The sequence below is a fragment of the Macrosteles quadrilineatus genome, unplaced genomic scaffold (assembly GCF_028750875.1).
Source record: "Macrosteles quadrilineatus isolate MER2022 unplaced genomic scaffold, UCM_ALF_1.0 Scaffold_8__2_contigs__length_117827958, whole genome shotgun sequence".
NCBI classification, from domain to species: Eukaryota; Metazoa; Arthropoda; class Insecta; order Hemiptera; family Cicadellidae; genus Macrosteles; species Macrosteles quadrilineatus.
The window spans coordinates 98,587,808-98,600,464 of record NW_026542601.1 but is presented as its reverse complement, the minus strand read 5'-3'; the positions used below and the strand labels follow the sequence as shown (position 1 = coordinate 98,600,464).

Sequence of the window (12,657 nt, the reverse complement as noted above, 5' to 3'; positions counted from 1 at the left end):
AAGTGTTACTAGAGTAGCTTACCCTGTACACGTATGCCTGCACCTCCATGGAGCCTGGATACATCGGGTTATCGTTGATATCCCCCACTACCACAGTCAGAGTGTTGGTGCTGCTTTTTACAGGTTGTCCAGAGTCGCAAATCACAATCGGAACAAAATATTGCTTCTGCTTCTCTCTGTCAAATGTAACTAACGACACGACTTTGGCCATATCTTCATATCCTGTAGGTTAAATTTGTGATAAACACAAATGTATTTTAAACTTATGATAGGGTTTAAAATGAAGAAATACATTAACTATATGTCATCCAAAACAACTAATAATTGAATATTATGGAAAATATTGGTTTAGTAGAATTTTTTTATGTTTAATGAACTACTCAATATGAATTCCTCAATCACCTTGTTTGTATCCACTTTACAGGAAGGACTATAAACAGTAGGTAATATTAAATAAAAGGTAGCACAAAATACGATGATTAAAAAATAAATACCGTTGTTCACAGTTATATAACTTTACAGTTTTAAATTAAACACAAAAATATAAACTAGTGATAATACCAATGTTTAGTTTCTAGAAATGTGGAATTGTTTAATATCAATAATTATTAATCGGCTAAAAACTTTTGTGTAAACTGTTTCTCAAATAAAAAAAATAAGTTCCATTTTCAGTAAGTTTATTTTAGAAGACCATTGTTTGATTCAAATAAAGCCTTTGATTCTTTGTAGAAGATAGAAATTACCTTTCTCTTGTACCACTCTGAAGGAAGATTTGATCGTCTCGTTAGCTCGAGGATCCAGAAAGAAAGTGAACGGTGGACCGTTTCCTTTTATTGGATCATCTGGATCGATGGCGAACACCTTGAGTATCTCTCTCGGCTTGTCGTTCTCGGCTACCACGGGTCTGTACTCCTCCATGAATCTTGGAGCGTTGTCGTTGACATCCTCCACTAACACAGTGACTGTGACGGACCCTGTCTGTGGTGGGTAGCCATCGTCCACCGCGAGTACCTTTATCTAAATATAAACGTGTTGAATTAAATGTAAAATATTATTTTCTAGATACAACATTTAATTCATATTGCATGCATACTCTAAACATTGTAAATTTATTGGACGTACCTGGAACTTGCAACGTCTAGTCTACCAGGAAATGATTGATATAATATTTTTTAAACATGCACACTTCTATTGAAGGGATTTGAGATTCATTTATACCGTAGCCCTATAATGTTTTGCGTTTCTTGCAATAGTTTTTTGTACAAACAGAAATATATTAACTGGGAACAAGACACCACTTTTGGTTTCCTTAGGCTGGGAGTGTTCTTATGTACAGGAAGGGGTGTTTAATAATTGGTAGATTACTCCTTTCAAATGGTAGGTATGTTACTGAAATTTATGACTAACAGAAAAAGTTAGCTAAGTTATCTTACCCTAAACGTATTGTTGTTAACATAAAACAATTCTTCAATCATTAAGTTCACATAATTTAACTAACAAAGGTAGAATGTTTGATGATAGAAAGGCAGAGTTGAATAACTTGGCTTCTTATATGACGATACAATTTTCAATGTTTGAAATAAATCTTTGAATTGGTTACACGTTTCTCAGATATTTGTCAGGTACCTGATGAATGGAATTTGTCTCCCTGTCCAACGATCTATGCACGCTTAGCCTCCCATCCTGGCTAACGTGAAACTGCCTGTTCCGGTCGGAAGAACGGTCAATTACGAACCGGATGTTGCTTCTTCCACTGTGGTCCACATCCTTAGCCCTCAGCTGATCTAGGACAGTTCCTGTGGGGATATCCTCGTACACGGTCAATGTTGGGTGAGGGTTGTCGAACTGTGGTGCGTTGTCATTGACATCCACTAGCTTGACAACCACCCACGACAACGCTGTGTGGCTGGAACCTGGAGGCGAGTGGTCGTCCTGGAGAAAAAAGGAACGTTGTTATCCATAAAAAAAAATCCATTATCTGTAAGAGGTTTTTTTTTTAAGAGGTTGGCGGCCTCTTTCAACCTTGCATTTGCCCGTCCACATAGACTAAGCGCCCGTGCGTGGATCGTTTATTAGCATTTATTAGCGTTTATTAGTTATTAGCAATGGCTTATAGTTTAATTTTGTTATTCGTGGTTATATTTTTGTTTTGTTTTGTATATTTGTGTGGTTTAAAAATGAGTCTGTGTCGTTAAAAATATCAAATAAAGTCCTTAAATTGTTTATAATAATAGTATTTTACTGTTTCAATATTTTTTAAATTCATTTAATATTCAAATTTCATATTTATAATTTATTTAAAGATTTGACTTGCTATTGACGATAAGCCATGATCATTTTTTCATACTATACCCGAAAGTTCGATTCTCTTAGTTTAGGTTAACTTTGAATCTTGACTAATATATCGTCTCGGTTTTGTCTTAAAGCATTTTTGAAATTTAAATACGTTTGCAGAGTTGTTATCTGTTTGGACCTGTTACTTGTGGTCCTGAGACTAAAAAACATTTACAAAATATCAAAACCATAGCATTAAGCATAATAACTCGAAATATAATAAATAATATTATTAACACCAAAACATATAAGACATAGGTGATATACAAAGATGTTTTCTATTTACTCTATGATTTGGTGGCGCACACACATAAATAAATAAGTTATAGGAGGATAAAGAAGTTACACGATTAAAATGTTTTATACGATTCAAATTCTGAATATGAAGTAGTATACTGCAAATAAAAAGTGGCTAACCCGTTTAATACAAACAAAACATTAGACATTGACAAAGTTCTAAATATGGTAACTATAATCATGCTTCGAAAATGAAGTGAGATCATTAATATTATGATTCTAACCAAATAATTTAAACTCCAGACATTCAATTGGCGTACACGTTGTTAACAGGCCGCAAGAAGTTTTGGGTCTACAGGAAGGTAAATACTTCACTGCGAGTTCAAGAGTTTATACTAAAGTTTTGAATTCCAACTCTTGCTGTCTATGTTTAGTAGATAAGCACTTCAAACTTACCTAGAACTCCCAAATGGTAAATCATCATTATAGCATGGAAGCTAAATAAGAAGGCTGTGATTTGATTTAAACAAATTTTGATTGCTATTCTTTTTGCCTTGAGATTGCAACAAATACATGAAAGTTTCGCTTAGAATAGGTCTAAGTCCTTAAAGGCGTCCATATTTTCCCAATTTTCCCTAAAATCATGCTTTGGGAATACAAACTAAATTGCTATACCACTATTTAAAATTACACAATTTACGATAAAACTTTGGTTTTAAATTCAATCAAAGATTACCTCATCCACTACTTGTATCTGGAACCTGAAGCCATTCCGCTGCAGAGGGTCCTCATAGTCCAAAGGCTGCACAACTACGAGTGAGCCTGTACCGTCTACGTTTCCTATCATGGAGAACTTCTCCGCGCCGTACCCGCTCTTATCCACCACCTGTGAGTACAACATAGTACAAAGTATTTCCAGAACTTCTTAGTCCAAGTGTGCCATGAACCTTTTAGCACAGTACCCACTCTTCTCCACCACCTGTGAGTACAACATTGTACAAAGTATTTTCAGAACTTCTTAGTCCAAGGGTGCCATGAACATTTTAGCACAGTACCCACTCTTCTCCACCACCTGTGAGTACAACATTGTACAAAGTATTTTCAGAACTTCTTAGTCCAAGGGTGCCATGAACATTTTAGCGCCGTACCCGCTCTTCTCCACCACCTGTGGGTACACCATAGACCAAAGTATTTCCAGAACTTCTTAGTCCAAGGGAGCCACAAACATTTTAGCGCCGTACCCAGTCTTCTCCATCACCTGTACACCATAGTACAAAGTATTTCCAAAATTTCTTAGTCCACGGACTACTAAGCGCCGTACCCGCTCCTCTCCACCACCTGTACAACATAGTACAAAGTATTTCCAGAGCTTCTTACTCCATGTGCGCCACTTACTCTTCCTTGGCAAGTTTTATTGGCTCCGGACACTACTGTAAAGCTATACACTTATCAGAGGCACTAGTTACCTTGTATACAAAGCGGTTATTCTCGTCACCGTCACGCACGGCCACTGTTAACACTGGTGTGACGTTGTCTGGCTTAACGTCACCCACTGTCTCCTCTACCTCCGTCACCCACTCATCCTTGGTGAACACAGGCACTGAGTCGTTGATATCCAGTACTCTGATAGTAACGGTACCTGTTCCTGTAACATCATTTCGACTAGCTCAACGCTTATAATAACTTGACTACTGATTTTCGTTCCAAAGATTTCCCAGATATTTCTTTAAAAAACAAGATTTCGATTCAAATAGTGTATATAACACTAAAAAATGGTCACATAAGGGCTACCTAATAAATATTTTCTGTTAGATTTTTGCTGCGTCAGTTTTTTATTATTTTTTTAAGAGTCGAAATTCTTTTAAAGTGATAGCGATTCGAAAGTTTCAAATGTTTGTAGACATGCCAGGGGTCCTACTCTCTGCCCTATAATTGGAGTCCGCCTCTCTGCTAGTGCCGTTTAACAGTTTTATCCACGATTTTTCGGGGAAGAATGTATAGGCTTCAACTTTCAATTAGTACATGTAAGTGAATATGTAAATGAAACAGTGTATTACTATTGACACGTGTAATTGATATACTGTATTACTCCTTTTCAAATGGAAAAAAAAGTTTCCAGGCAATTTAATAACAATAGATCAATGTGGACATGTTTAAGTGTTTTAAAAAACTTTAAGACTGGGATACTTAATATTTAATATTTTAATTTTCCCTCGTGCGGAGTAATGAAGGAATCTTGAAAGGCCCAAAGTTCCGTCAATATTTAACGCTCAATTAGTTTGATAATCCGGAGGCAAAAGCCAAGTGGTTCGTATTTCAGTCAAGTTAAGCTGATTTGGCTCAGCTTTCTGTTCAGGAATTAGAAGATAAAACGTGCAGCTTTTTACGAGGTTATACATAATTAAGTTTAGGTAAATGTTCAACTGAATATTTACAAAAAAGTGAAGGACAGTGTAAGATTTCACTTAATCATAAGTATACAATTCATTATATGTATTAAAGGGTGCAAATTGGGAGTTAAAATCAATATATTTATTCTGTTAACTATTTATACATATTTTACACGAAAATATGTAACTTAAAGATAACATGTAACTGAATGCCTTAGTTACAAACCTTTCAAACCAGCCCCATCGGTTGCTATTACTTGTATTGAATAGTCAGACGTTTTCTCTCTATCGAGGCAGCAGATAAGTGTCTTTATTTCGCCAGTGTTCGGTTGGATTTCAAAGATTGGCAGCCCGGTTCCTTCTTCAATGGCGTTCTTTTCAATAGAATATTTTATCTTTGCGTTACCATTTTCGAATGGATCGTCGCTGTCTTCTGCATCGATTTTGATGACCAATACTCCTATAGATATAAATAAGATAAATATACATATTTGTACAAAAATGTAAGATTTATTTACTTCAAATGTCATACTATCTTGCTTGGTAGAACCACAAACATATTAAAACTTGTACCAATTGTGTCATTATAGCTGCAGACCATTAAGAATACAAGTATTTACATTTACAAACGAAGTTAAATATTAAGTATATATATTTTTAACATACACACAGTTTGGGAACTCTGTAGTCTTTGAAATATCTCAAAGTAAATATCTTCGTATATCATTAAAGAGAATCGTTACGTAATTTAGTAAGTTTTAATCCATTGGATATTAAATGCCTCATAATACATTACTTTTTTTAAATAGACAGTGATTTATTAGATATTCTTCTATTGTTATAGTAAATTAGTTGATTGGTATAAAACAAAATTTTATCAACAAAAATCATCAAAACTGCAAAGATATTTACCCTTAGGACTGTTCTCCGTGACGTTTCCAATGTACTCGGACTGTGAGAAATGAGGAGCGTTATCGTTGATATCCTGAAGATTGACCTGGACATCTGCGAACCCAACGAGTCCTTTGCCTTCTTCGTCCTGAGCAAACACTGTGAACCTCCACTGGGGCCGGCCTAGAGGAGGATCACGGTCTAGCGGCTAAAGGAAAACATATATTGTTTATAAAAAATTCACATGTCATTTCTACTCGGAATTACCATAACATTCCAAAGACCACAACAATGCATAGGGTCACAACGCATGACAATGAAAACTGTTTCACGCTCTAAAGCTTTCTAACTATTTTTTTTTTATAAACACGTTCAGTAGAAATAATAACGTACCTACCTTTAAGACGAATATCTCCCCACTACCCTTGTCAATGGCAAAGTTGCCGGTTGCAGGGTCGTCAGAGTCTATACCCTGGCCTGCCAGGAAATAGACAATGTTGGTCGGTTGAAACGTGTCACCATCCACCGCCTCTACCTGACATCAGTTATACATTACACGCTTAAACCAACTGAAACATACTTACTCAGTGTGAACTATTATTGCCTGTTAAGTGAGGCCAATTTTGTATATTTTGACAACAGAAAATCTGGCCTTCCCCTAACTAATTTTTACAATTGATCATCTTCGTTATCATTTCTTTCTCTTCTTCCAATCTTATTATTTCAAAAGCCCATTAAACTCTTACTATAATGACGTGCATTTTCATCTTCCAAAAAAGATTTCTGGAAATTATATTTTCTTTCAGAACATGGAGCAACTTAGTGTTTTTTTTTTATGTATATATATTTTTATTCTAATACAAGATTTTCTTAGTTGTTAAAAGTATTTTATGTATTTATACACATGAATACTAAAATGATGTGTTTCACATTTTCTTGAAATTATATTGTCTTTTAACACATGAAGTTACTCAGTGCCTTTTATGGATATTTTTTAGATTGTAAAACAATATTTTCTTTGTTGCAAACAGCGTTTCCTGTATTTTATGCACATAAATATGCAACGTACTCTATATTTTGAATATTTATAGAGAGTTTAAAATGCATGTCATAAATATATATAAAACAAACTAATAATCATCATCATATGAAAATAACAAATAATTGCGTAACTGCTCAAGTGCAGCACCAGGTTGAAAGAAACTCTCAATATTTTCGTTTTTGTTTTAGTTAAGTAGGCTAAATATAAATACAATATAATAATTGCTGAAAACTACATGTTACTTCATGCGATTTTTTTTATATTCCCTATTTACATTTTTATATATTTTCTGTCAGTACACGCCATAAATATATTTCAATAATTTGATATTCGAGTTCCTAGTTACTTATCGTGTTGGCACTCTGGAAGTAAATTCCTTCTTGAGAATTGAGCATGCCTTTTGAGATATCGAGACATATATTACAGAATGTAAAGTCGAACCACGTACGACATCGGATACGCTGACATGACTGAGACGACAGTATACGAAGTAAATCATACACACATTGTTGTATTTAGGTTCTTCACGTGTCCTGAATAAATCTGCTACATGGAAACTGAATATTTATTTTGACAATATAAATAACAATAATGAATGTTAACGAATTGAACATAAGTTTATAAAATAGTTATGTGATACTAAGAGTTAAAGGTAATATCATACCAATTATTTACAATTAAGGAAATTTTGTTTCGTGTGTTATAGAATCACCTCGATCATTCATGTTAATATAGCTTGTTATATTTTATCATCGTGATTATTTAAATTGGTTAAGCTTTATTGGGGTTTTTCAAAATTTTTTCATTGGTATTATCAATTATTAATAATTGAGATGGGGGACAACACCTAGATGCGTATTTTAACCCAAATATGAGTGAAGGATCAGTGTAGAATGGTGGGTGATGACCTGTGTAGCTTTGTTACCGACTAAGATCAGCTGTTTCATTAGTCAGGATCATTCATTTAAAGCCCAATGATCAGGAACAGCTGGGCCCAGTTTCGAATTATCAAAAAGCTACTGACTTTTCTCAGGATCGAACCGGCGACATAATATTATTTATTATGATATTTACTAACATTTTATGTTAATTTTATACATTTACGTTTGTAGCGACTGGTAAGCTTACCTGTAGTATTTTTCTGGGAAGGTTTCTCCCATCCTCTTCAGTGATATCCGCAGTATAAACGGATTTTTCGAAGACCGGAGGATTGTCGTTGACGTCTTTCACATAAATTATCACAGTTGTAAAACTCGTCGTCTGCTTTGCTGTTGCAGAATATATTAATTCGTACTGAAAACACAAGAAGATTTTTGACACCACAAACTTAAGGATAGGATTGAAATTGTTACATAAGATAAGTTCTTAAGAATTCATCATATTACATCCATATGTAGGGTTTTTCCTTGTCATATGGAAGGTAATGAAGAACAATTAATTTTATGTTTTAATAACTTTCTTTAAAATAAATAGCTTCTTATACTTGAATTTTCCTTGCCGAATAATGAACAAATATGACAGTAGATATTTGATGTATTAAAAAAAATAGGGGTGTCAATAATGAAAAGACTTTTAAATTTGTTTTTAAGTTACTGCTTACCTTTTGCCTTGTTTCATAGTCAAGAGCTTCTTCAACATATATATTGCCATTGTTGGATTCCACCCCAAACACGGATCCAATGTTCCCACTTGAAATCTCGTACTTGATGTCAGGAACTAGAATTGTAGTTTTGGTTATACCAGTTTCAAGGGTTAACTTTAATTATATTACTTTTTTTGTCTTGAGCAAGAAGATATTTTGACACCTACACACACTATTTATCAGCTTGTGTGGTAGCTTGAAGAATCTGCTTAAGCTATCGCATCACTTACATTATTGTCTACAACTATTTGAATACATCACAGCAAAGACTCCCATAAAATCAAGCATAATAAAACTTTATTTTCTATGTTTTTATATGAGTTGTGTGATTTTTTTTTGTGATTTAGAGCCAAATATAACATTAATGTAACCATTTTGTATTATTGGTAATGGTTTTAATAACTATATTTATTTAAATAAATCTAGTTAAACTGTTCAAGGTTAAAGGTGTAAAGTCCTCTAATAACAATCATAGGTAATTCAAATCAGCAGAAGAAAAAAATAGTGTACTCCTGAAATCAATGGCAAATTCTAATTCAGAAATAGAAGTCAAATTACCACAATTAACAATTAGTTGCGTTAGATAAATCATTTTACAATTAATTTAATAAATCTAAAACGGTTATAGCTTAGAGACAGTCAAATCCGTATAATGAATCCAAAGGAAATATTTTATCAGAAAATTAGGAACAATAAGAACTCGAGCTCCTACTGGCGGATTGCCAGAATAATTAGATTTACTTGAGAAATGAGAGTTGATTATAAATCTGCTCCGGTGCTTAGGGAGAAATTAATCTGGGACCCAGATCTTGCCTTTTATCGGTGAGTTGTATAAACCAAAGCGTTCTAAACTGTTTGCTTGGTTCACATGACGACTGATACACTTTTTATTTATTTATTATTAAGGTTTGGTCCAGTTTTGTTCAAGATACCGCCTATACCTTGAACCACATGCTATGCGCAATTGAAACGTTTTGTCGGAAGTGCAACATTAGTCATTAGTAACCATCATCCGTTACTAAAAGATTACATAAAATCAATTACTTATTACTTTTGCTTCTGAAGCATTGATTTGTCTACGTTATATAAATAAACACAGCATTTAAATAAAAATGAATAAAGTAACTAACGGATGCATGCACGAATATACGAATATAACAAAGTAATGTAAGTGAATATTTCTGATTAAATTACAAAGAAATATTCACTGTTGAAATTGCAGTGAAGTGGAAAAACTCTTGATATGTTTCACAAAGCAGCCCTTACTTTAAGGAAACAATAACAGGCCGTACGTCTGTGTCCATTTATTACTCGGATTCTTTAATTATCGTCCATCAGTTATTTTCTCTGCAGCTTGAAATTTAAATGCAAGGAAGAAAATACCTTTCAAAATTAACAGCTTCGGCACTGAAGGAAAGTAGCCTAGTCATTCTTATTTAATATTGTTTGTTGATTCTTTAAAATGGTTTATTTGTTAACCATAGCTTATTAATTTCAATTCGACAATGTCTAGAATTGTTATAATGGTTATTTGGTTCAACCACGAATTTTAAATGGCAGAGAGAAAACCTCTCATGGATAGTTAGGAATATACATTTGGTTGAACTCAAACTTTTAATTTAGGATAAAACCGTTAATATTTTGCGTTAATTTCATTATTTGGATTGTGTTACGAATAATGACACTAATTCTCTAACTGATTTTTTTTAAACTTTGGATTACCAAATAACGTACAATTAGACTACATAAGTAGGTAGGCTTAGTAGTAATTTTTGATTGAACTTTTAAGCCAACCAATTTTAAGTTTATCTATGTCTTAATGAAGTCTGATTAAAATATGCTTAGCAACTTAAATATTTGTTCTTACATAATGTAATATTACATATGTATGCTATTTACTACAAGATACATTCTTATCATAATAAAACAAGGAGCTTACATTTGAAAACATTTGATGTATTCAAACTAACAATAAAGCCAAATTAAGCCTCTACTTACAAGTATCATGGCTCTCTACTGTGATTCTGATCACTGTATAGTGAGGTTTGACGTTCTCTTCTACCTCAACCTCATACACGGCCTGCTGGAAATACAGGGAGTTCTCATCCTTGTTTGAGTTCTTCATGTACTTGCTCACTGAAAAGAAAAGAAAAATATTCATAAATTGTACATTTTACCTTATTTCAGTTGAATAAATCGCACCTCTAGCATCAAATAATCATCGTTCATAAAGGTCACACAATGCCTTTTAAATTATAACAAGTATACATCTTTTTTTGTACTAATTAAAATAAAGAAGCTTTTACAACTTTTTACTGTTAAAGATTACACGTAGATAAAAAGTAATGTGTGTATTTTTATGGTTGAAAAGGTGAGGTCTGGTCTATGGTCCTGTACAGAAAGTCAAAATTATTAGTTTAAATTTAAATAACATTACCAATGATTCATCTAAGTGTTTAATGTGAATAAAAAATCCATCCTTTGCTACAAATCCCAATATGTATTTCTATAAAAATTATATGTGAGTTTGAGTAACACACCTATAAGTAGGTACTTTTAAAATACAAATAATGTGTTGTAAATGTAACTCAACAGTATTAAGTGTCACTATGTACAATATAGGCGTTGCACAGTTAGTTTATTTTTATTACGTGACATGTAAGGCTGTTGCGTTTACTTATAAAGAATTAATAAAATAATATTTTATATGGAAGTTGGAACTATGAAGAATTTATTTCTTTTAAACACATTACATCTCAACAAATACCTTTCAATTGACCATTATCGCTAGAATAATACCTTATTACTGTTATTCTGATTTAAAATTACTACAAACTTAGTCTTAAAACGAATTATCAACTATAAACAGACTAAGAGTTCAACATATTAGCTTTACTGTGGTGATGTTAGAGTTAAATAATTGTAAAACAGACTAGACTGGAATTGGAATTGATCCAGTATGCAACAGGAATATATTGTCCCTGTAGACTTTGGAGGGCAACGCTGCCCAGACACGACAATGAAGAGATATGCTCGGTTGGATGAGCAACGGAAAATGGAAAAGATTACGGTTTGTATTTTATACATTCTGTAGTGAATTTGCATTAATAATCAAAAATAGTATTTTTATAATAATATTTAACTTCAATGGAATCCATTACGATGCAATATTCCGTAATATTGACACTCTATTGTATTTTATTTCAAATATGGTATTTTCTTTAACCTAACGAATAAATAGGATGTGTAAGAATCCGTTTATATTTTATTTTATATAGAGTGCCCTGTAAGTAAACCAGAGATAGTTTTGTGGGCGAAATTAAACTAAAATCATTGATGACTTTATTAAATCTTGTAGGCAAGATATCCAGTATTTGGTTACTTATTTTCAATTTAGATTTCATATTTAAAACTGATATCTATTAAACTTGCTATTTGATTTAATGTATAAATAAACTATTTCAGGAAAAAAAACACACAAGGTTACACAAGGTTATTGAATTGCAAGTAACTAACAAATCTTGATTTTTAGTTCTAAAATTAATCAAAGGCTAAGGCCTCATTGAAACCTTTTTCAAAAAAATCTCGATTTTTATGATCTGCTTTTTGCTGGATATATTTTAAATTAGTGTCGTTTGTAAGGAAATTTAAATGTTGAATGAAAGTGGTCTCTTGTAATTAAGTGAACAACTTTTCAAAATTTAAAGTCTTTTAGGGGAATAGTACTAGGACCAAGTAACCTTCCAGACAAGGGTTGATTTAGGTTAATTTGGATTTTATAAACCGTATATATAAAATAATCTTCTAGGTAACCAGCTCTTTTAGCCTTAGTTAAAATTATGGATTTAACATAAATGCAAATTACAGTTTCACGAAACTCTACTGCCTCATTATATTTTCACGAAAGACTTGTTATGAAAAGCGATGAGTTAATATAGCAACGAGTTTACACTTTCAAAATGATGTAATGAGAAATAACTTGCTTAGCATAACATTTTGTCTAATACTTTTGTGCTAGATATGTTTCCAATAACAAAATATCTGCTAGCAGTGTTTCAACTGCATAATGTATCTTTAAATGATTTCAAAGATTATAAAACATTACCAAGCATACAACAAAG

At 32.8% G+C, this 12,657-nt stretch overlaps 1 protein-coding gene across 1 annotated transcript in view; it reads right to left on the bottom strand.

The window, feature by feature from the left end:
- The window catches only part of LOC129000598 (neural-cadherin-like), a 59,309-nt gene that overhangs the window by 14,353 nt on the left and 32,299 nt on the right, over positions 1–12,657 (bottom strand). Inside the window, exons 2-12 of the mRNA XM_054427559.1 lie at positions 10,535–10,672; positions 8,495–8,610; positions 8,023–8,187; positions 6,250–6,387; positions 5,874–6,060; positions 5,188–5,421; positions 4,038–4,216; positions 3,308–3,457; positions 1,627–1,932; positions 744–1,017; positions 23–222 (exon numbers count right to left, since the gene is read on the bottom strand). Of these exons, the coding sequence (XP_054283534.1) occupies positions 23–222; positions 744–1,017; positions 1,627–1,932; positions 3,308–3,457; positions 4,038–4,216; positions 5,188–5,421; positions 5,874–6,060; positions 6,250–6,387; positions 8,023–8,187; positions 8,495–8,610; positions 10,535–10,672 (2,087 nt within the window). The remainder of the gene's footprint in view (positions 1–22; positions 223–743; positions 1,018–1,626; positions 1,933–3,307; positions 3,458–4,037; positions 4,217–5,187; positions 5,422–5,873; positions 6,061–6,249; positions 6,388–8,022; positions 8,188–8,494; positions 8,611–10,534; positions 10,673–12,657) is intronic.